Raw genomic sequence first — 26228 nt, 5'->3', positions numbered from 1 at the left:
GTGTGCAACAGCGCGACAAACATTACCTGTCCTTTTATTAACTGCACAAGTAGTGCTGGTCATAGCTGCTGGCTACCTGTGTAAGGCTGTCATGGGTCTGTAGCTCTGTCACCGTTTTAGGGAACATATTTAGTTTTAAAGTAAGTTTCTGGGCATTTCCTGCCTTTCTGGAGGGATTATATTTCACTAAAAAACGATCTAATATGCATGTCCACATAATAATTATTATAATTATAATATATTAAAAAACACACGCTGTATTTTAAAGAACATACATTAAGAAGCAGATTATATTAGATTTATATTTTAAATAAGACAAAAGTTGGATTTTACAGCAGTAAAATGATTGTATCTCTACAGTTTAAAAATGTAATAAGCTTTGCCCTGCACAGAGAGGATAGTGAAACAAATGGAATCATCATAAATACATTATTTCATATTTATTACTTCCCCCTCCTCATTGCTTTATTATTGTAGCTCTAGTAATAAATAATAATGTAAGGATGCCCATAGTATATACAGTATTCTGAAGAAGGTCTAAAATGTCACTGTGTGTGCATGTGTGTGTTTTATTTAGCTGGATTTAAAAAAATATTACTCATGATATAACATTGTGCAGACATGGCTGGTAAGGACATGAGGAGGAAACAGTAGGAGCTGTATGAGGCTACTAAAGGCAGTGCTATAATATTTTTCTGTCATCATTTTATTATAGATTAAGTGCAAGAGTTGTTAGGTGTGGATAATTAGATTATAGTTTATTGCAATAGCAAGTTGTGCCTTGTTCTCAGATAGACAGCAAGTGGAGAGTGATATATGAAATGATGGGAAGGAAGGAAGAAGAGAAGCAAAGAGTGATTCACAGGCAGAGCCGAGTTTATGTCACAGTTTTTCGTTGCCTTATGGTTCCAAGCGCTGTCACCAATCTTTGCATTTTGTTATTATCTCATGACACTTGTTTAATCAGCTACCATCTCTCCTGTGGACTTTTTAATGTCTACAGTCTCAGATCAACACAGCCCTGCCCTTCCCATATTAGATTCTTGATGAATGTGTGTTGTTGTTATTCAGCATGGTTCAATGTGCCCCTTTTTAACTTTGAGCACCCGCCCCTTTAAACCTCTCTGCACGTCCCTGCTTTTAACATCAGAGTTGGAAAAGCTGAAATAGCAAAGGAAGAAAGTAACCTTTTACAGCAGGTCAGCATTCCCTTTCCCCCACTCCATCCCAACTTTTCACCCTCTCTGATACTGGTTTTGCCAGAGGTCTCTTCCTGTTAAAAGGGACTTCTTCCTCGCAACAGAAAGACTTTTAACCTACAATATAAAGCACCATGAGATCACTGTTTTTGTAAACTGATAATAAAAAAATTTAAATTGTATTTAAACTGAACTTTCAAAAAAAAGTATAAAATTTCCTGACATGTTTTAAGGATGGATGAAAAAATTTAATAATTAAATTTTGAACAAAGTGGACAAAAAAGAAACTGCAAAGAGAAACAAAAAGCGAGACAGAAGATAAAAGTATAAGATAAGTAACTTAAGGAACTAAAGTTTTTCCACTTTGAAGAGGGAATGGGGAAAAAAAGAAAATAGATATTAATAAAGGCAATTCCTAATGAAATGAAATAATGAAAATAGGTTCAGACTAGCAGCAGAAAGCCACAAACCTCTTGCCATGACCATCCTCTGTGGCACAGAGGTCACTGTGACACATTTCAAACTTTTTGTGAAAGTGAGATTTTAAAAGCGTCACTTTGGGCAGAGAAAATGTCAGATGCAGTTTTCCCCAGGGAGATCTGATAGGTAGTAGCTCAGGGCAGTAAATGGTCAGGTCTATGGCTCAGGGCAACGTTTGGAGCGAAAACCTGTGTCTGTGACCACCTCTGTCCACCTCTCTTTATACCCCTGCCTCCTTTGTGTCCCTGTTTTAAAAGGAAAAAAAAAAAAAACATGGATTCTGGCTGCTGCCTACAGTGCTAAAAGCTGAACAAAAAAATGGTTTCCACAACAACAGCTGTAGTCATAACACACAGTGCCCTGAAGCGCTTGCTGAGCAATGCATGCGGAAAGAAGAAGATTGCGATTCACAAATCCTTTCAGAGGTAAGCTGGAGTGTACAAGTAAAATCACCATTAAGGCAAAGAACGAAATTAAGGTAATTAAAATGTGACCAACACTTCTTCATTTTAAAGTTGATACAAATTTCTTGTTGGCCAGCAGCTCTTGACATTTCTCTGTCTGATCTTGACGTGATCACAGCTGGTTGAGAGTACGTGGCATTTCAGTGGAAGTAATAATCAGGTAGCTGCAGGGTTTTTTTGTGTCCTCTATCGTGAGCTGTGGCATTAACAAGGATGAGAACGTAATCCCTGGCCAGCAGCACTTTACATTTTACAACCTCCATTCATGTGATGGTTATAAACTCTCTGCCTCATGTGACATTTGAAACCAATCAATAATTAAATGCGGCATGTAATTTTGTTTCTTGAGTTGGAGAGTGGTGACATTAAAACATACTTTTGGGTCCCAAAGGGACAAAAATCTCTCATACTTGTCTGCTCTTAACCTGCTGACATGAGTGATTTTCACTTTAGTTCACTAAAGTAAAAACCAGACACTTAGCATTATTATCGCAGTGGTGGCACCAAAGGTTATTTAGGAATCATTTGTGGATGATCAAGAATTTGTAGCATATTTAATAAGCTGCCCCATACAACTTGCCAATAAGAAGATTCCACGTCTTTAAACAGGATTTAAACAGCCAAACCATAAGCGAAACGTCAACATTAAAAACACACACTGATCAGATTAAAACTACCTGACATGGGATTACACTGTGCAGTGATTATCACTGTTTCCCGACAGTAAGGAGGTCCAAACCCAGTGGCTCAGTGGGGCCTGTGTGGAGTCTGCATATTTTCCTGGAGCCTGCACTGTGTTCGCCCATAATAAGGGTGAATCCCGCCTCTAGCCTCCGAGCTCAAGACCTCCAGAAACCCCAAAATGGATATGCATTATCTCATTACAATGCCATGTTCTGCTGGGAAAACTTGGACCCTTTGTCTGGATGTCACTTTCAAATGCATCACCCAAAGTTTGCTGCAGACCTCATTCCTCAACTAATGTCTCTGTAGCCAGCATGAGCAGAGCATGTTGTCATTACAGTGGCAATTCCCCTTAGCAGTGAGCTCTCCCATTAGGATAACATACCCCATCACAGTGGAAACTTGCTGGTTAATTTATGAATGAGAAAAATCAACAAAAAACACAAGGTGCTAATCTAGTCTCCAGATCTCAATCCCATCGAGCTTTAAACAAGCCCAATCCCTCACAAAGCCCAGAGATTCCATGTTCCCATCATCACTCCAAAGCAAACACTGCATCTGTGCTTTACCGCTAAAAGGATACAACAGCTGACGGTAGCACAGCACCCCTGAATTTCAGGGATTTCACATTTTGCCAGGTGAATTGCGTTTTGATAATCTTGATAACCATCTATCAACATATGAACATATGATTCTTTTATACTTCAACGTTTCTTAATTCGTGTTGTAGTCTAAGAAGCATTTTGTAAATCACCTTTGATTATGTTGCATCCACATAAACAGTCTGTGTGAAGTACAAAAGAAGGAATGGATAACTTTTTAGCTTTAAAAAATGTTTCTGCATCCACTAACAGTGAGAGAGTGCCAGCAACGCGTGTGCTTGCCACACCAAAAGCCCTGAAATATTGTCCAGCGTCCCCAGAAGCAAAGTCAGCAGGTGACCGATAATGGGTTCCCAGATTGCATCGTTTGTAATGTAGGCAGCAGGTTTTGTGAAAGTGTTCTAATTCAATGCATTAATCACAACAAACATTTGCAATACAAGTAGTCAGACCAGGTAAAATGTAGTTATACACACATCTGTATTAAACACATTGTGCTGTGGAACTACAGAGCTGGGCGATATAAGATTTTTTCATTTCACAATATGTTTTTTTCATTTCAGGCAGGCGATAACGATATATCACGATATAAGCCAAATAACTATATTTGTAAGATTTAAATGTGCCGTTGCTCACAAGTAAAATGTGAAATAATCAGCAGCTTGTTTTTATTTAAATATTTATTTCCCATAATAAGTTCAACAGGGTAGATGTACTTAAGGAACATGAGACTTTTTCAGATAAATAAAGGCAAATATTGCAAACTACACAAAAGGCAGCCGCTAAAGCGTTTAAGTTTCAAAATAGAACAACCAAAACAGACTAAATTGTCAATTCTACTTGGAAACAAAATATTAATTCTAAAAATAAATCTTAGTTTGTTTTACAGAAGAACAGACAAAATTGACTAACTTTTGTCAATATCAAATAAACTGAGAACTAAAAGGAAATTCTCAATCTCTCCTTGTTGTATAGCTTAGCTTTTCCAACAGTTTTAACAGTTACTTAAAACAAAAGCCAAATGGCGAATTAGCGCTTCCAGTGAGAGATTGAGCATGCACCGGTTTATTGTATTTCCAGACTTGCTTTCGGCACAATTTACAGTGCACGCTACTCTGTTTTTTGTCAGACTTGAAATAGCCGAAATAACTTCACACTACGGAACTTCTATGGCTCTTCCGTTCGACAATCTCTCCGGCGTTGGAACCATCATCTGTTTTCTCTTCGGTAACCTTCGGTCACATTCTCGGTTGATTTTTCTCTAGTCGGCACACTCATTTCCTCCATTACCCGGGCGGCATGGCGGCTGGCTGCTTCCCAAACAAATACACATGTGCGGCTTGGCACTTGTGCTGTACGTAGCAAGTCACGTGACGTGACGCTGCGGCTTTGATTGGTTGCTACTTAATTTGGATTGGCTGTTCTTTTTTTTTTTTTAAGAGGACAAGAGCGGTGAGGTCTATCGCAATAGTTTAATTTTTCTATCGAGAAAAAGTTATTTCGCAATAGATATCGTTATCGTTCTATCGCCCAGCTCTACCTTATGGTGATTCGCATGTGTTACCAATTAAATTCCTTCAACTTGCATTAAATATATCCTAATATTGCTAATGATGCTGATTAAACAAACAATGGAATGGCAGTTTTAAAAAATTTGAATAAAATCCTTTAAACTCTACCTGAGTGTAGTCGTAGGATTACAGGTACTATAAAAGGTCTGCAGCTTATTAACTTCAGTAAACTGCCAACAGCACTTGAGGTTACTGGCATGTTTAAATCTGCAATATAATGCTCTATGTGCACTGTGATATGAGCAAATTTTCCACAGGCTCATGCATGTTGGGCTGCGCCCGCAGGGCATTTGTGCAAACGGGAGTGGATGCCAGGTGCAGGAGGAGGACGGACGGCAAGATCGGCAAGTTCAGCTTGACCAAGCAGGAGAGGACTGTTGTAAGTCGTGTCTTTAATGAACGCAGAGGCCTTGTGAAAAAATGTCACAGCTGTTCACTCTTTTGTAATGCGACACACGCGGCTCTGTCAACATCATATTTAGCATCTAAATGTTTATGTACAGAAAACCCTGTGTTTAACTTTCAATAGGTTATTAAATCTCATGTCATTACTTTCTAATAGAGTATATGACGTCTTCTGCTGCAGCACCTTTCTGACAGAGATGTTCTGGCTTGTAGGTACATCATCACAGTGAGAGCCCTGAGGTCTCATCTCCCCTCCCCGGCCTGTCTGTGTCTCTGTCTGCCAGTCTGCTTGTCTTGTGCCGGGCTTAGGCGTTTGTTAGATGGGGAGCATTGGCTGGCGCTGCGATGGAGAGGTTGGTCTTAAGGCTTTGTCCACACATCACCACAGCTGATTGCTCCTCTGGATGGTTGGGATTCTCAGCTAAGACAGGGATTACTGACCCATGTCGGCTTCCCACCTTTACAGCAGCCACTTCGATGTTCACCCAGTCTGAACCTTAATGCCCCAGCGAATTGAAAGAAAAATGTGTATGTGTGTATCTGTGTTTTACTTTTCTTGTGCCTGAAACCTTGGAAAGTTAACTAATATATATTTTTGAAACAGATACCCAACTATACATAACCCAGCTTAAAATAACAAAGCACAGGGCCCTGTGTGGTATTGGTATTTTGGTACCAAGCACATTTTTTGAGATTGCAGCTTCAAGCAGGATAATGTGCCATGTCGCAAAGCTCAAAGCATCTCAGACTGGTTCTTTGGACAATGAGGTCACTGTATTCAAATGGCTCCCACAGTCACCAGATCTCTATTCAATAGAGCTCCTCATGGATGATATGGAAGATTTACAGAAAAGTTGCAGCAACTGTGTGATGGTGTCATGTCAATAAAGGCCAGGATTGTTGAGGGGCCAAGGATGCTGTATCTGGAACACAGCTCATGCAACAAACTCAAAATCATCAGTTTACTGTCCATAGCAATTTACTCTTTACCGTTCACCTTTAGGATATTACTAGGATATGAAATCATTCTTTCAAACTGAAAAGAAGGAAAAATGTCATTCATACTTATCTGCAGTTTAACATGTATAGTAAACGCCAGTATCACAAAATTCCGTTCCAAGCTGAGTAAAGCAGATGTTCTTTCTTTTCATCAACATCTCTAGCAGTGTAAAAATGGGCTGACTTGGCTTATGATTAAAAACTAGCGAATCGACAACCTCAAGCAAAGTACAACAACAAAAGAGCAACATGAAAGAGGTGCCATTCTCCCTCTTATGCGTCAGTGTAACATCAAAACACATTTCAAGCTGCTATTTTGAGGCAGTCAGTAGGTGCATTTAAAACTACATAAAAATTCATCTTAGTCAGTGCACATATAAATGAGAGCGTTAGAAGTTTTCCAAAAAAAAACAAAAAACTGTACCAGATCCTGATCATTTGCTGATGATTTGCTGTTTACAGCACTTCAGATTTAGGTTTGTGATGCTGACAAAAGCAAAAACCAGAAACAGACACTTGGCATTCAGCACATATTGTGGACTTTTCCTTTGGAATCAATTTTAAATACTGTACAATACATAAATATCCGTTTCACTGCCACTTATTGAAGTAGTGTAGCCGCTCTGTCTCAGCTATCCAAGCTCACACTGGATGAGGAGCAGGATACGACTGACACGCTGCCAGTCCAAAACAGCGCAAAAGTAGCTTTCAAACAGGATGATGATATGGACCATGGGCAGTCAACAAAGTGTGACACACTGCAACTTCAACCACTGCATGCTTGAAAGACCAGCTAACAAAGGCAAGTCATCATTTGGGGAAGGCAAAATAAAGAAAATGTTGATAATGTGTTCCTGAATTCACTGAATCATATAACACAAGTATGGAAACACTTTTAAATCCAAGTGGAAATGTCAGCTTTGTGTTAACACTGTAAATAAAGGCATTTAGCATCTGTTCCTCCAAATAACTCTACAGATCTTTTAAACTCTTTAGAAATGAGAGACAAAGGTACAGAAACCAAATGACATTTCCATAAATTTATACCATATTATTAAATTTACTAGTATACATTACTAGTACAATTATAATATATTCTTACTGTATATGACTATTTTCATTTTTTGTATTTTTGAACTACTGGGTTGATACTGTATTTATATATTTTTTAACTTATATATGTTATAGGTTTAGTGTATCTTAACGGATATGAATATAAAAATGTTAGATAAATAAAAATAAGCCAGCCTAGCATATTGAAAGACTGAAACACTGCAGGTCTACAGTACATTTTCACATGAACAGGACATACCGATTAAAAAAAAACAACCTTTTGAATCATGGGCGTATTAGAAAAAGTTTTTAAGACTTGGTACAAAGTCCAGCAACTCGATAGCTGACATTCCAGTGTACAATCGGGCTATTTCATCCAACAGCTCAATAGCTAACATTCCAGTCTACAGTACACAATCAAGCCATCTCATTCTACCATGAGACAGGCTGAAGTTTTCATTGTCTCAGGGTGGTTATTAGCCCCAGAGACAGACAGAGCCAGCCAAGAGAGGAGTTAGGGCTGTCTGTCAGCTTATAATGTCTCCACACAACAGCCCAAACCTAAACTGACAGGCACACACCACACTGACAGCCCACCAGCACCACGCTATTGTTCCCTCGCAAATGGCCAGGACGCACCTATCAGTGCCCACAGAAACAGCGTGAGGCAGAAAGAAAACACGCAGAGACATCCATATACTTTAGGTCAAAGCAGTTCACACAAGCAACATTAATGTAACATTTTAATCAGAAGACTAAAATGCACTATCACAGTAATCACAGTTTTATAACACACTAACATACTGAACATTAATGTTAATGTAAACTGAAACACTGTGTAAACTAAAATGACTGCCAGCTCTTTTGAGAGATGGACAAGAGAGCTTATACTATTTATATTGAATATTTCTGTGTAAAATAAATGCACGTTATAAAGTGTTAGTGGTATACAGCAAAATAGGCTCTTTTAATGCAGTCCAACGTTTTTGCTATGTGCAATCACTGACATCATTTTATTTTTCCCCAGTCTACCTGTTATGACATCTGTTTATTATAACCTTATTTTGTTTCCACAGTACATCGTGTGATTCTGTGCTTTAGACCTGAAAATTCAGTTTGACATTCCCTTAAAGTTTGGAAATATCCTATAATCAGGTCTTACAAATCAGCTCTTTGCTCCTTCTATATTTCTGGAAAGCAAACAGGGAGACAGGAATTAATGAAAGAAACGGCTGAAATAAACTAGAACTATATCATTGTATTATTTAAAAATTGTATTTATTAATTCATTTTTTGCGAAGAGAAGCCTTCACAAAATTCCTAAACAGTCACACCTGCATTGCAGGCAAGGGGAAGAAAGGGCATTGTGTTCATAGTAGTGGTGCTGGACAGAGAACGATGGGCTCCAGCTATTCTCCTTAGAGCAGGATTGCTTATGTAACTTTAATGCACTTTGGTTATAATTACATAAAGTTATATTCTTAACATTAATCCTGTTTTCTCATCCTCTGTTACTGCATAATGATTATTGGCAAATGACGCTGCAACTGAGGCTATATTCCCCAACCAAAATAAGAAATAAAAAACAGAACAGGGAAATGGAAAACGAGATTTTTAGGTCCTTTCACCAGAGTCAGAATCAAATGTATCAGATTTCCACCACATGCAATCCACTTTAAATCTTTACATTCAGCAGCAGTTAGCTACCTGTGTAGCCAACACAACAGTTACTTGTACCAGGAGCTTAAATGGAATTTCATGGTAAGAAGAATTAATCTAGACTGGGGGTTCAGCGCTTGCAGGATCCTGCAAGGGAGCCTTTGGGCTTTGTTACCATTAGTGCCTTACAATGACCCAACCTGCTGCTGCACTCGTTCATCCAGGAGTGGTCGATGGACCCCTGCGGGGGATGCAGCGAGATGATGTAATTTTATTGACGTTATAAGATAAAAAGAACTCAACTTTTACTTTTCTCTTGCGCTTGAAAGTCTGTGACCAATAATACCCTTAATGTCCCAGCATGTAAGGCAGAAGGACTCATCAGACACTTTTGCATTTGCTTTTTAACCCTACATACAGAGAAGAACCCAACAATCATATGACCCCCTATCAGCATGCAGTTTGGCAACAGTGGGAAGGAAAAACTCCCTTTTAACAGGAAGAAATCTCCAGGAATCTCTTGAGTAATTAAAGAGTCTAACTTCCAAATAACTACATTTTATTCACAAATTTTTGCTTAATTTTGCTGCTGTAGCCACAGAGCCCCTGATTTCTGAGAAATTCAGTGATTTAAAAAGTCTTTTTTCTAAACACTACCCTTTTTCTACATTTCAGCTATACTTTACTAAATCAAAGCTAAATACTTGTTTTGACACAACAGAGCAGAAACACTGTGGACTGCAGAGACACAAGCACGAGTCATCAGAACGGAAACTAAAAAATCTAAAAACAAAAGTCTGAATATGATCTGGTCTGTATATGATTGGGTAAAGATTTTGGCTTTTATAGGCTGGTTTTCAGAACCTTTTATTCACAAATTCATCCATATAAGATTTTACATGATGAATGGAAAAATTGAGGATAAAAATAAGGTCTTGTGCTGATTATAAATGTCTGAAATGCAGTTCTCAGTCACATATTGCAGCAAGTAAACTCCAAGTGAATGAATGAATATCATTTATAGACGGCAGGTTGAATTCTAATTCAGGATGAAGCTATGCAATTTGCAGTTGAATCCTTCCACGCCACCTTATAGTTGCTGGGACTAATCCCAAGATGTAAAAATCACTGTTCCTTTAAGAATTGCAGTACATAAATGTATGAAAAAAATGCCTTTTGGTAGTCCAGCATATAGCTATAGGAAATTATATATTATATTGACAGACATCCAAGCATTTGGGTTACACACACACACACACACACACACACACACACACACACACATGCTCAAGCAAACCTGTCAGCTGTGTCCTGTTATGCACTCTTCTCTATCTGCGCTATGTTTCAGTTTTGCCACACGCACACACGAAGAAGAAGAGCTGAGACAACAGCTCGTCCTCCCAGTGTGCTATCCAGTGAATGCCTTCCAAAAATATCCGATCCCCTAAAGGCATAGTTCAGTCAAAAGAAGTTTGCTGATGGTTTCCAAAGGAATCTGATTTCATGCAGTGGCTAGCATTAAAAGCTGTCAATATGCATCTGTTTTAATAAGCAGAAAGATCATAGATAATAATGCCGAGACATGATGTGGAGATGGGAGTGTCACTGTGGTGCTGCACGTTCATCAGCTGCAGCTTTGAAAATGCGTGTTTGCTCAGCGTGCGTGTTGGTGTGTGTGAGCAATATTTCAGCTTGTTCTTCGAGCAACCTGTCATTAATCTCACAGTATGTTGTAATAACCCTCGAACCTGAGCGCCTCAAATGATGATTATACCATATACACTGTTATGGTCTAGAATTGGTGGTTTTTATTTATACTTTTGATGTGTCGTGCCACTAGAACTTTTAATCCAACATGATGGGAAAGGATCATATGAAAAGATAGGAAAATAACACTGACACTTCAAAAACGGAGTGGGTGAGAACCCACAGAGAATCCGTATGATGGTAATCCTACCTTCTGTCGAATCTCTTCTTCCATCTTGATGGGGGAGCCAAACTCAGCCACCTGACGGACTCCCTCACTGGCATAGCCTCCGTACTCCCACAGCACATAACTTCTGGAATGGGATGCACCAATCAGAGCTGACCAGTGGTTGGCACGTCCTACAACACAGGAAGTCAGGAACACTCTTAACTCACTGAAGCTTATGACAACATGTTTATGATTTTTTTAAAAGAAAACTTTTGTTTCAGTTCTTTCATTCACTCATCCTGACTCTGTGCTCATGTTTAACATCTTTAATTTATTTCTACTAGCAGTTTCAGTTACCAGAAGTTACCACAATTGGTTAAGTTACAGTTGTACACGCGTTATGTGTTGGACTGTGTACAGAGACTTAGTGAAATCTCGTCATTTACCACGAGGAAACCTTTATAAGCCAAATACTATATAGACATATGTCATCTAAACCTTCATAGAACACAGACTTGTTTGTTGCGTCTATACCAGTGTACTTACACTTGCCAAGTTGTGAGTGTATAAGGCAAGCATATCCTAAAGCTGAGTTATAGGAATGCTATACACTTCATATCCTCAGTGGCTGCCATCTGGGCTACACATCAATCACATTTCAGACATCAAGATGAAGAAAGCGCTAATTCTACCTACCTAGCTAAAAGTGATTTTTATCAAGCAGAACATGTAAACTGGATTCAAACCCAGCACCTTCCACCTATTTATTCACTTATTTATTTACTGTGAGCTGAACTTAAAAAAATGTCAAAATGTCAAATTATCAAACAGTTTTTTTATCGTTTCTGTCATCACGCTGCCATCTTACAATACTTTTATACATTTTTCATGCAGACCTACAGAGCATTTCCAGGTACCACAGTGCACTGTGTACATGTATGCATCAGTCAGAAGATGTTGAGAAGCTGAACTCACTTGGATAATCTTTAGGATGTACTTTCTCCGACCAGTTTCCATAAAAGGTGAGTCTGTACTTGGCGGTTCCACAGGCACAGCACTCAATGGCAGGAGCTTGTGTAGCTTCACCCTCTACGAGGAGACAGAATGCGACGATGACAGCACAAACAAAATGACACTCGGGTGTAAAAATTTAAGGTTAATCGGGACGCAGGGCCCTGATTAATCCTAAAAAACACATTTCTGGAGTAAACAAACAGACACACCAACGTGCAAGGTTTGATATAAATGCACACCTGCATAAATTACCTGGCAACTGACAATTTGGAATCACCGAGAATGACACAAAATTACATCCCCGGAATAAACCGGTATTAAAATGACACATTAGCTTTAACTCAGGCTTATAAATATTCAGATTTTGCCCAGGACCAATGTTTTGCAAAGGTAGGTCAAGGGGATTTCTTGAATATTTATGAATCACCAAATTATTAAAAAAAGAAAGCCTCACTTGACATCTAAGTTATAGCAGGATGACTCACAAGACCTAACTTACGTCAGCAAATTGAAACAGGGCGGCTTGATTGGCTTGCATAATAGCCTGGAAAATTAGATTTCGGAGAGGTAAGGAGGATTTTATGAAAGTAAAATTCCCCTGAGATTAAGTTTGAGAAACCACTCGTCCAGGCTCTCTTTTTTTATTGTACAATAAATGTGTGCATCAGAGCTGAGAGAGTCCTGACGCCTTATTGTCTCGCAAGAGCGCAGTGTTTATCAGGCTGGCTGTGAGCTTTAGGAAGCTAGAGTGCCATTTTTCTCTGCAATGAAATCACAGGTAACATGAAAGCAGTGGCTGGGCTCTGCAGTGAAACAGAAAGCAATATTTAAATTCCCATGACATCCAGGATTTGTTGTCCTCACAATTTTCCCCAGCTGGCTTTGTTGGTTTGAGATTTTTTTAAATATAGTATGAAATAAAGGGAGGTAATGTGCTCCAAAGACGGAGGGGGGGTAAACTACACGTAGAGCACAGGACACTAGCAACATGATACGCAATCAAGAATGAAAAGAAAGACTGGATGGGCAGCTGTTATTACCTTTCTCGCACAGTTGAACGGTGAGAGAGCCTTCATCCTGGAAATAGATGACTCTCTTCTGGACAATACTTGCCCTAGAGACACAGAGAGACATGTAGTGAGAAAGGCAAAGAAGCAGAAGAAAAGTGAAAGAAAACAGAGAGAAAGTTTGATTGTGGGAGGAGTGCAATAAGAGTAGTAGATGGTTAATAGGTGACCGAAGTGTTTTTTCCACTACATGATCCATTTAATCTTCAGCGGAAGGGGGAGGGTGATGGGCTCCCCGAGGTTAGACAGGGAGTACACATCTTTTCACAGGAGCAACGTCCTATTCTCCAAACCCCATGATACAGTCATCCTGCTGCAATATGAAATGTATCACAGCAATCATGCCCATGGACATGAAGAAGAGAGAGCAGGGATTACAGTCAGAGAAGGAATATAGATCTTTCCATGGATTTTAGATGAAGCCCGGTTCTAAGTTATGAGCTAATACTGGCTGAAAATGAAACTCCCCCAGTGAAAATAGGCTGTTTTACCAGTACTATTTACATTTCTCTTTAGGAGAAAGGAACTGCATTACTCACACTGCACAGATAAAACTCTGTGTGCTCTGGCACTGCTATTGAATCTCTGAGGAAAAGGACAGGAAAATAGGATGAAGAAATTGTTGGAGGAACACTAAGGCATGATGGTCTTACAACACTTTTGCAATAGATTTGCAACAGTTATATAGAGTTCGAAATCATTCCTATGCTCTTATATATTTAGTACAGCTTTTCATAGATGAAAAATTGACTATCACGAACACCAAGCTGCTGCCATTACATTTGCAAACTATGAGTTAAGACACGTTTTATCCTTGATAAACTTGTTCTTCCCAATAAAACTCGCTAAACTTACTTTTCCAATGTCTTGGTCTCTGGAAGGGCATCTATCTCACACTGGGTGTGTTTTCACACAGCTAAACTATTGGTCTGTGAAATGGTTCAGTGCAGCATAAAAGGACATCTTCGTAGGCAGGAACAGGTCAGAACAGATCAACACATGGTTATGGTTAACGAAGCTCTCACACAACCTGCAAGTGACATTTTAAAGAAACTGTTCTGACCAAGGTGATCATTAACTGGAATAATTCACAAGACCCTTCTAAAGAGCATAACTTGCCAGAAAAAGCCAAAAAAAGATATCAAAAAGTTAAGAAGCATAACTGCTTTATGTAGTTTATTATGAGAGGATAAGAAGGTTGATTATCTCTCCAGACAAACAGATAATTGAATAAACAATGTTTATGTATTATATAAATTTTATTTATAATTAACTAAATCACTATAGTTTTGCTCATCAATGGCTTTACATACATATAATAAATGTACTCGAAGGAACCAGTTGCCAAAAAGAATGAGACACATCATTTAAGACACACTACCCTTGACTTGAGAGGCAAATAAATAAAAAAATATATATAATTAGGCATATTGTTGACAAAAGGTCATTGTTAACAAGTACAGAGTAATGAATACCAATTTTTAATTCTATTTTTTTTTTATACTTTTTCAACATGTTCAAAATAAAGATTCAATCAATCAATCAATCAATCAATGTCAAATTTCAAATTGCATTTAAATATTTGATTACAGTAACTCTGATTTTCTTCCTCTGCCAGAAAACCAGAAAATCTTCCTGGTCAAATTTTGAAGGACAGGAAAAAGAATGAGAACTGCCTTGATGATCTTGAGTCCTGTGACTTTGCAGTGCTTTTTCAATAATTCATGTTTGTATTGCTTGCACATAAAATAAATCACTGGATTAGTTATAAGTTATAAGCTTCATATTTTTTCTCTGACTAAAAAAACCAGAACGACTACATTTTAATGGAAATTGTGTCGATCGGATGCAGAGGCTTTTAAATTATAAAATGTAATTACTTGCATTAAGTTTGTGGGTCTTTTCTTTAATGTCTGATTTTAGTGTCTTGGTTTTAATATCTGCTCGTTAGGTAGGTATTCAGGTTTCAATTTGGGGATTTGGATTTTTCCCTCTAACCTTTCCACTCGATATCCATAACGTTGACACTAAATGCAGCCATTTTTCATTCCTCTTTCATAGATTAAAAAAAGGGTCTAGCAGAAAACGAATGGACAGTATGTTACTGCTTTGCATTAACCTCTTCCTAACCAGGGATAGTTTTGTACTCTCCAGCGAGGCTTCAACAGAGACACAGAGAAGTGGTGCAGAATTTGAGAAAAACAAAAAAAGATTTGTTTTGTGTGTGTTCAAATCCCCCCACAGCCCCACAAATATGATTTTCAAAGGCCAAAAATCACACACATCAAGAACCTCATAAAAGCAACACATGTTGATTGCATAGATTGTCCTGAGAAAATGAACCAACTTGATTGTGCATTATGGGACTGAAATTATACAAGCTTCCCCCCTACATACGGAGGTAATCAAGCTTCAGTCATGAAGCCTAAGGTTCTGCAGATATTATGCAATTACACAGCATACACCCATTATTATCCTAGATAATGTCTCACAGTAGCAGGAATTTCACAGCGACTCCACCTCATATTGTAGAGAGACATAAACCGAAAGAAAGTGAGCTGAACAACAGTGACGGTGGAGACAGAGGAGGGACGGGCGATATTAAGTAGGAGTTATCGGTTATATTGCTCCTATAAATCTTACACAGGCTGAATGGTGCAATATACCCTGCAACACGGGTTGACTGCCTGGGCATGAAATTGAAAAACAAAAGTGAAATATGCTAACTATTATTTAGGCGCCCTTGACAGATTTAAAGTAAATGTGTTAATAGTTTGACTGGCATTAATTATCAGTTGGTTAAATGTATAAACAACAATATATCTGATAATATGAAAAGATACATTTTAACTTGCCTCCAGCTACACTTTCCTCACTTTATAATATCCTCCCTCTACTAGACGTACATCTTCAGTGCAATCAAGTCTGCATGTTTATTCAATTTAGTTGCGAAATTTTGTCAATTTCAGGCCAGTGCAAGCTCAGAAAAGAGCACTAGAGATGTGTGGGTGGAAACAAGTTGTAACACTGTTGCTGCTTTTCCCGCTGGTCCTAAAAAGGTCAAAGATGACCAAATACAACATTCCAGCAGTGTACAAATAGGGGCTATATGGTAGAATACACACTATAGGCACCGGATGAAAACTGTTGCAACGTATCTGCTGGACAATTTATGCAAAACGCTAAAACTACTGTCGGTAGCTGAATGATGACATTTTTTCAACGTCACCTGTTTAGTTAACACGTGTAGTTCTGCTGTTCTCTGCGTACCACAATTATTAACACGCCTTACAGGCAGGTGGCACAATAGTGTCAGTCTTTGTCATACGTTTTACGTGAATAAAACATTTTAATTTTTTTTAATGGGAGTGACCTTTTAAGTCTGGACTCCTGCAGCAATTATGTTACGGCCTTTCTAATGATCAACAGTCTCTTTCTCCCTTTATGTTGCTGAAGGTTTTTCCTTTCTCTTGTCTTCCATGTTGGGTCTTTGTTCATTCTTGGCTCCCTTTCAGGCTACTTCCAGTTTTATTTTGAAGTTTAGGGCATCCACCTCTTCTTTATTACCTTTCTCTTCCTAGTGCGTTTTTTGTCCGTTCTCTGCAGCCCCATAGGCTGTCTACTGAACTACCTCTTATTTTTGCATTCCCCATTGAGTTTAGTTCAGGCTTCCTATTTGTCATTTCTCTTGTTTTTCTTTGGTTTTTCTTTGTTCTCAGGTTTTTACGTCACCTTTGTGCAGGTTGTGTTCAACACCTTTTGAAATTAGGGGCAGTCTGCCTTCTTCCTTCCGTGTGGCTCATTGAAAGATGATTCTAACACCACACTGGCACTTGTGAATACTGCAGAAGTGAGCATTTCTGTTAGTGAGAAAGTTTTACTTATGGGTTACACATCCGCTGACCTTTAAGCAAAAAAATGAAGAAAAAAAAATCACTGATGCACACAGTCTGCATTTTTGCTACAGTTTCCAGCCTTCTATACTCCTGTCTGGCATTTCCTTTTCCTTCATCTCTCTTCTCTTCAGGTTTCTTATTAATCATACTTCTAATGTCTGCTCACTCTTCTTCTGGGAGGCTTTCGTTGGCGCTCCCCGCTGAATCTTTGGTATGCTGTTTCGATTCATGTGGGGAGAGCCCCAGGTGGCAAAACCAATACATACAACTGTGCAACTATTCACACAAAAATATAAATTTCACTGCATGATAAATGCTCGATAGAACAATAACAAACAACACAGAAGTAAGGAGAGGAAACTCAACTTAGATGAAAAGATCAAGAATCAATTATCCTGTTCAGTTCTACTCTGAGCATTTATTCAACTATAAGCAAAAACTGTGTATGTGCAGGAAACAATCCAATAAAATGTAAGGCATAAGTTACATAATGATGTATTTATGTTTGCAAATAGGAAGCTGTTAATTGATGAACAAGGATGAGAGCGAATCCATAAAAATATGAATTAACCATTCAGTGCTTGTTCTTTTTTATTAAACGTTTGACGAAACATCGTTTTGTACAAGAGTAATTATGTTACAGTTTGCAGATAAGCGACTATGAATCGCATTGGGTGCACCAGGAATAAATTTTTAATTATATAAGGCTGCATTTGTTGGTTTGTTTAAAGTGGAAGTGAAAGCAAAAAACATGTCTGTAAATTGAGTTCAACTTAGTAATTTAAAGGGTAAGAAAAACGCTGGAGGGCATGTCAAAGTGGGTAAGTTTATTTCATACACTTAACTCCACAACTCTAATGCCATCATTATGTTTTTTGGGGACCTCTGGCCAATTTAAATGCCCATTGTATTAATGAGAAATTAAGTGTTGTTTTTGAGCTGTGTGTTACACGAAGCACATTACAGCGAGGATCGTAACTGAAGACGATCCTTGACTGTACTATGGTGGATCTGGTGAACTCAGGGAATAACCAAAAGGAACTATATAAACCATTTTTTACTATAAATTTCTGAATGGGAATTATTTGCAGTCCATCTAATTGCTGTAGCAGCCTATACCGAAAACTTGTTAATACAAGTCGTTAATACGGGGAGTTATTGTGATGTCAGGATTCACCACTGCCTGCCTGTGGTGCTGGCTAAACACAGGGGGGTCCAAAACCCCATGTGAGGTCAAACAGTCCAGCAGGAATCAGGGACAAGTGTGAAGGTTGAATAAACCCACCAACATGTTTGGGCCTCACAGCAGGCAAAGCAAAAATCAATCTAGAAATGATCAATTTCTTTTTCTATGAATGTATTTGTTTTAGTATTCTGAGAAGCACAACGTTAACAAGAACTGTGTTTTTAAAGGCTGGCCATACTTTAAATAGTCTAGTTTTATAATCAGTGAAAAAGCATTTTCTCTCGTTTCTCAGAGAATCAGGACACAAGAGTTTAAACTCTGCTGTCAAACAGATTCAGTGCAGTCAGACCCGTGCCATCACTGAGCAAGCAGATGAATTGTGGCCTCATCCCCTTCCTGGAGTCCTTCCACTAACGGCTTTGGAATACTGATGGAAAGATCAGGCAGGAGGTCAATGTGAGGTGACAATGTGATGAACAGATGGCTGAAGGGCAGAATTGGAGAGAGGAGGGAGATGTTTAAGTGTAAACCCGATCAACAAAGTGATCAACCCCCCATCTTCCCCCATGCACACTCACTTTCTCTCATTGCTATCCATCTCTCTGTCTAGCTCAGCTCTCGGGGGAAACGTCTCCCAACACTAAAAGATTTTTTTCAGGAGTTCGTAAAGATTAAAGAACAGATTCAGGCTGAGCTCATCAGAGATACAGAAGGACCTTAGTGACCTGGTGTGGAAAACAGACAAACACACACATACACAAACACATATCCTACATCCACAGTTATTAGTATACAGGCTCCTCACTCTATTGAAAGATAAAAGTCCTAACAAGGCAGAAATATGAAAACCTTTCTCCTCAGAGCTCTCTTCATAACATGCAGCAGTTGAGTCTGGATGATGCTTTGAAGATGCGGAAAAGGAGGGGAAATATGGGTGGCTCACCATTATTAAAGTAATCTGATATGATTTGACAGTTTCCCTACAAAAAAAGAAATGCAATCAAGTCATGTTTACTACAGTCTCAAGATATAAACAAAACCCTGTAAAGCCAAGAGTTTTCATCTACTGAGGTTTGAAGATCACTTCGAAACGACGAGTGCTCTAGTGCTGTGAGTTTTCTTTTGATAGTTGATGATAGTTTATGTGGGTAGATTAGGAGCTTTGCTTTTTGGTTCAAAGGATGGAAATATTAGCACCAAAAGAAGAAGACGAAAACCTTAAAAGTTACAGAAACTACGGCTTGCGGCTCAAATAACTACATGTCATACATGAAAAGTTGTAGTGACAGCTTTTTGCTGTGTCAGCGGGGGAAATCACTAAAGCTCACTGAAAAATCATTGCAACATAAAAATTTCAGGGCTGAGAAACAGTTAAAAAAATAACCAAATCAACTTCAAAAGAAACTCAAACCATAATTAAAAATTCAAATTCTATGTAAACCTGGAGCAGTAAGCTTTGTTTGATTTGGGTGTGATGGGCTGTGGGTTCCTTGGACTGTCTCAGAGAGAGCGATGTCTTATTGTCAACAACATCACTGGCTGAAACACTGAACTGAGTAATTCCAGAGATGTGTGAATTAGACCATCAGAAGAGTTGCCGTGGTGACAGGATGTGATGCCTGTGGGTTTGTTGAAAACTCTGGCAATTGGAAGTTTTCTGGCAAATCTCCTTTGTGAAAACAACAGTTGTTCAAGTTTCCAAATCAATGATATTTTGTCGCAACGTGTTTTGCTCTAAGTTGGTGTTGGGAAAATCTTATTTTTATGACATCATGATTATCAGGACTGAGCATGTGGCTCATGTCATCAGCAAATGGTAAAAGTTGATCGGTACAAGCTACGTATATACATATAGCCCTGACTCACTCAGCAATATCATGGTTTTAATTCTTTGAGTAAATAGAATCTGATATTTTATATTAGCCAATTATTCGACCATGAAAGAAATGAAAGCTAGAGGAATAAGCCTGTTATCAAAATATAAGTAAAAGGCAGATCATTCAGTTGCTATAATCTCTTTTTTCCACTGAATTATCAGAAAACAGATAAGGCATGCAGCAAATCAATGCTCGTTTCTCTTCCACTGCATTTCAGACATTAAAGTGATGCATTTTTGCTTTTGAAATATTCTCTTATATTCAAGCTCAAAGTTGGCTATATAACAAAGTTGTTTGGAAAAAGTGTTTCAAATTGATAAGGTTATTTTGGTTGTTTCAAATGTGTTTTTCATTCTTGAAAATCTCATGTAGTTTCCTCCTGTACTTGTGAGCAAAAATGCATTATGAGCACAAAAAAGATGTGGGCTACACAGTTACCTTATTTTTTCCAGCATTTTTATATATAAATCAGAGTCAAGTGCCAAGTCATAACTTTTCTTAGATTTGACCAATTTATATATTGAGCCTGCACACAAAGTTAGAGAGACAAGTTTTAGAGGGTTTTGGACGTGTGCAAAGGAGGGATAGTGAATATAGGCCTCCTAATAACAGCAGGATAAGAGGAAGACCAAAAAGAAGATTCATGAACTGAAGGAGGACATGCAGAGCGTTGGTGTGACAGAGGAGGATGCTACAGTTAGGGTGAGATGGAGGCAGATGATCCACTGAGATGATCCCTAAAGGAAGCAGCTGAAAGTAGAAGATATTGATTGAATATGCTTTATTTTTAAAGGGCACGTATTATTCTCCTTCCCAGCGCCATATTTTCATTCGTGAACTCTATTTTTCGATGAATCACAGTTCAAAATAAATGATAATCTCAACAAATAAACTTTATTTTCTTATGTTAGACCTCAACACAGCTCTTCAGTTCATTTTCTGTCTAAAAAAAAGTATTTTAGTTTCCTTCCCCAGATCCCTTCAAGCCACATTGAAGGCTTGAAGGGAGGTTGCCCCTTCTAAACAACAGATTTGAACAACAGATGGGTAAGGGTTCTGTCCCTGAGATGAGCATGTGAGGGATGTCCACTCTCACTGACATTATATAAGGTCCAGAGTAGTAAAACCTTACTAACTAGTGACGCTACTGTTCTCATTTATTGCCAATGGATCTTGATTTTTGACATTTCAGAAGATGTCACATGTTCAAAGTAAGCAACTTGCTGTTAAACATAGTGATGTAAGGTACATTTAAAAATTTATTATTTATATTTAACAAAACATCCCTAAATTTAGGGAAATGATAAAAGGGATACCTTTTTGGATTTGAATGTATGAAAGGGTCACAGCCTCTGCAACTGACCACTGACCACAAAGAGAAGTGAGACATTTTAAAGCACACATTGAGTGCAGATCATAGTATGAGCAAGCCTGTAGAAGCTGCTATGTAAAGCTTTTGTCCACCCATACATTTCTAACTATAGCTGCTTTCACACTTGCACGGCCGCCCCATACTTTTCTTACATTTCCCAGCAGAGCTTCTCTGCGCTCTCTAACAAGGCAGCACCCTCGCCTAGACCAACAAGAGCATTTTCCATTTGTCAGAATGCATCTGATGGGAAGATGTGTACATGTAGGAAAGGGCCACTTTGGACGATGTCACAGCATAGTTCAGGATGTCCTCGGATTTTGAAATTCTGCACAGCTGTTCTCATATTGTCATCACAGATAAACACGAGTTAGGCCAACACTAAAAAAACAAACAAAAACGCAGCGTTTCCACCAGAGCTAATTCTGCTCAGTGATAAAACAAACTTACTCAACAAACGCTGGCAAAATTAATATTTAAACATTTCCTCTTTTCAGGCGTTCAGACACTGACGATAGTAGACACAGTTTTGTGCTTTATATAACACTAAGTATATAGCGTATACAAATAGTTTATTTATAAAAGTGTTATACTTGTAGTATTAGAGCCAAAGCATTAAAAATAAATACAGTGAAGCTAAATATGCAGTAGAAAATAACGCATACAGTGCCTGTGAGGGGTTTTTACAGCTTGTTTCCCTCAGCCGGAGGCTACACATTGTTTCCAGACAGACAAAAAAGCCAGATGAATGACGACAACTTGACCAGTTGAGGGGGAGGAGGGCAGGCCTGACGGTACACTACCTGCCTCCAGGAGAGAAGTTACACACAGTTGTTGTTAGTTCCACTGCCAGCGAGAGCTGAGCAGGTATAGCACATGATAGAGAGCGCTATTTAAAAGCTGCAGACATGTTCTGCTTGCCAAGAAACCGATGAGCGTGTTTAACAGCCGGCTTCTTTCAGGTGTTCTCAGCTCACACATTCCTTCACTGTGTGAACTTTAGAAAATCGCTTTTTCCAAGAAGCAGCGATGTCAGGTATGGACATAGCAGTCGTGATAACATGAATATTTTCATCATTGCCTAATCAGTACAGTTTTTACTTATCATTTATTATGTAAACTCTCAAAATGTATTATTATATTATTGACTGAGTTTGCTATTACTATCCACGCCACTGTAGCTACTAATGTTTTTATCACGTGAGTCTGTGTGTGTAGTGTGTAACGGGTAAAACCAGTAAGGGGGCCCACTGACCCCGACACTTTGAGCCCCTGTTTTGTGATGGCACGACGTGCATCTGAGGTGTTTAGTCAACAGTGCAATAATATCATTTTAAATTTCCATCACTTATAATAAAACAAAACTAGATGCTGGAATCAGAAAAGTTGTTAATTGTTTAGTTTAGTTATTAATTGATTATTCAAACTGTAATTCATCAATGTTGATTATTATAGGACTGTAGTTACCATAGAAACCGCTAAGATCTGGCAGTTGTTTCACTAAAAGTCAGACGGAAAGGAAGCAAACCTACAGTTCAATCAGGTTAGCTACAGTAGGCACACTCACAACCTCAGACATAATCCCTTACATGCACTACAGCTCAAAACTCTGATGGAGTTTTATAATTGACAGTTTGAGTAACAGACACGATTTTTATTCTCTTGGGAGTTTCTTTAAAATTAATCTGACAGTCTGACAGACTTTGGACAACAAAATAAAACAAATAAATAATATGTTGTTCAAAAAAATTAGAGGAACACTTTTTAGTCCGAGTATAGTGACAAATCAATTAAATTTCTGGGAATCTGATCGGCTCATTTAGGTAGCAGAGGCTGTTTTTAATCCGTTTCAGCTGTTTTGGTGTTAAATTAAAAACAGGTGCACAAGAGGGGCAACAACGAGACAACCTGCAAAACAGGAGTGGTTTTACAGGTGGAGGACACTGACATTTTTTCCCCTCCTCATCTTTTTTGGAAGGAGGCTGCAGGGAAGACCCAGGACACACTGGAGATCTTTCTAAACCTGTCAGTTTACTGGGTGTTCACTTTCCCAGCAACAAAGCACGCAAAATACAGGAGTGGATGTAATAGCAATTAAGTACACTACAATAAGAACAAAAAAGGCTTCCCAAAAAGTGTTAAACCTAAAGTAACATAATGAGACAGAGCTAAATAAAAGAAGCTCACAGAGAAAGCCTTTTATTTCTTGGTTTGCAGTTAAGACCAAAACAGACAAACAGAACTTGCTTTTGTAACAAACAATTAACATCTCCAAAGCACTGACCCCTGTGTGTTAGTTTCTTCCATGCAATGCAAGTTTTTCTTCTAGCAACCTGTGCGCTGCTGCTCATGTTCGGTGTATAAAACACAAAGCAACTATTCTTATAAAGTTTGAAAGCAGATCTTGCTTTTCACCACTATATTTTTTTTTTAATAAGAAGAAATAAAAACCTGCAGCTGATTTTGCAATTTAAAAAAACAAAACAAGACCCTCTTTTTAAATGCTACAGTTGTCACTAACAGCTTTATCACCCCCCCTTGCAAAAAATTATAATTGCAATGATTCCAAAATAGCAGGTGTTGAAGTTGGCATCGAATGAAATACACAATCCCAGAGGCTTTCTCCAGCACTGAAACGACCAGTGGGCTCATACGGGGGGGAAGAAGTACTGGAACGCTCCCAACTGCAGGAAGCTGTATTTGAAAGTGCCTGGAATGAGCCAAGAGACATGTGTTTGACGTTGTGGACGGACAGCATATTTTTTCTCCAAGCGAGTGAATGCTGAGTGGGATGAAACAGATCGCAAGATAAAGAGAGGCGGAGAGAAGAAGAGCATTCCCACAGTGGGATGAAAATGTGTAGCTTTGCTGTGAAGATTGCTAGAAGAAGTGAAGTTGTGCGGGGTTTTTTTGCCACTCTCAGAATTGGCCAGGGTAAAGCTACATGATTTAAGACAGCTGCCTGTGTTGTCCACTAAAGCGGTGTTTTATAGCGCAAACCTACTGCAAAGTATCTCCTTCCTGGCTGATGTGAATCTGCTCCTCGACACTGTGAAAAGCATCACGGGAAAAACAGAATAGATCCGAACAAAGATAACATGACGGGCACGTTACAACAGCAGAGAGCAGACCGTTAAGAAAGAAGACGAAGTGAGACGAGGAAGGCGAAGATGTTAAATGAAGTAATACTAAATCTCTATCTCGCAGCTGACAGACAAAAGTGACAGAAAAACGAGGTGAATTTGCATAGCAGATGTTCCACTACATAGGGCTAGATTTATTGAACCGGCAGACACCGGGATGGCTATGTGCCATCTGTCATACAGCAAAAGCAGATAAATTAAAAGTAACAGCTGTGAGTATACGGTGGAGGTGAGGGCAAGTTATAGCAACTCGCTCAGTGGAGGAAGAGATGCATGTCAGGGAGGTTATTCCCTTTGGGAAGTCGGATTGAAGAGATGGAAACAAGCGAGAGAGAGAGAGAGAAAGCTAAGAAAAAGAAGGCATACCTGTGGAGAGAAGAGGAGAGAGGCAGACGCTTTCAGAGGTGTGCTCCCTCTGAGTTATCTCAGTTTATCATTTGTATTCTCAAGTTGTCAAAGAGTGGCTCACAGCTACATATTGCCATAAGTCACTGTAGCTGTCTGAGCCCACACATCATTTGTTTTTTCCTCGCACATGGCTTGAATTATACGTCACACTCCATCATGTATTAACGGGAAGAGCTATTTGTTTTCTGAGAATATTAAATTTGTAGAAGCATAAAGTGTAGCCATTGTGCATAACAATCATCAATCATCCCCTTCGTTCACTAAAATCAGCTTTGTATGTTCCCGCTCTGTTTCTCTCCCATAATTTTCATTAAAATCCAGAAAAACAAGTAGCCTTTAAAAAAATGGTCTAATAAGAATAAATGCCTTTGATTAGTTTGAATCTCAGAGAGAAACATTTCTTTCCTTTTGTTTCTACACCTGTACATTTTGCTAATGCATTTGTAAAAATGGACATAAAAACAACATTTTACTGACTGATTGCGAACAATAAAAACATTACCCAAAGGCAACGGTCAACCCAGACGGCCAACACTCTCTGCTACACCTCAAAAACTGCTCAGGAATGACTCTAGGAACACAATGAAAAAAACAAAGTTCTTATTGTCGAGCATCAGCTGTGTAGGGATCCGCCCTAAAAGCCCCAAGACTGAAAGAGCCAGACCACACTTCATCCTCCAATCAGTGGTGTAAATGTTGTGGCTCATCTGCATATTACACCCCAACCAATATATGCATATGTCGGGTATGCATATATCGATGCATGTTCTTCCTATCATTAGAATTCACATACAGTGCATTTTCTCGCCTTTTTTATTTATTTAAGGAAACACTGTTATCAAAAAAAGAGCTCTTATTTTATGGAGGCTTTAAAATGACTAATAAAAGGCACAACACTGAACAGTTATTGTTCCTCCAGTGCGTGTCTAGACAAAATAATACCTCCTGATACCGTGCACCTTCTTTAGAGTTTCACAGCATTTCTCCTCAGAGTCGCTGGCGCCATTTCACACATGCACATAAAGCTAAGGTCACACACACTCCTGAAATTACACAGAGGTTTAGAGCCCCACCTGCTTCAAACCACAAATTGCCCCCAGTAATCACCATCCATCTCTCCTTTGTAGAGCTGGTCCCTTTACAGAAGCTAATGCGCGCACCAACTAAAGAAACACCTGGCATCAGCTTACTTAATGTGCTGCCTATAACCGATTACGAGTATCTGTAAAAGCAACAA

The 26228-nt window shown here is 38.8% G+C and overlaps 1 protein-coding gene across 1 annotated transcript in view; it reads right to left on the bottom strand.

Annotated features, from left to right (window-relative positions):
- Nucleotides 1-26228, bottom strand: part of spon1b (spondin 1b) — a 124533-nt gene that overhangs the window by 77314 nt on the left and 20991 nt on the right. The window contains exons 4-6 of the mRNA XM_085358706.1: nucleotides 13086-13159; nucleotides 12007-12120; nucleotides 11074-11222 (exon numbers count right to left, since the gene is read on the bottom strand). Of these exons, the coding sequence (XP_085214832.1) occupies nucleotides 11074-11222; nucleotides 12007-12120; nucleotides 13086-13159 (337 nt within the window). The remainder of the gene's footprint in view (nucleotides 1-11073; nucleotides 11223-12006; nucleotides 12121-13085; nucleotides 13160-26228) is intronic.

Source organism: Diplotaxodon limnothrissa, linkage group LG7 (assembly GCF_057381915.1).
Source record: "Diplotaxodon limnothrissa isolate DT_005_m linkage group LG7, D_limnothrissa_male_GT1.1, whole genome shotgun sequence".
Taxonomy (NCBI): domain Eukaryota; kingdom Metazoa; phylum Chordata; class Actinopteri; order Cichliformes; family Cichlidae; genus Diplotaxodon; species Diplotaxodon limnothrissa.
Note: the sequence above shows the minus strand (reverse complement) of the source record. Positions and strands in the feature narration are given on the sequence as shown.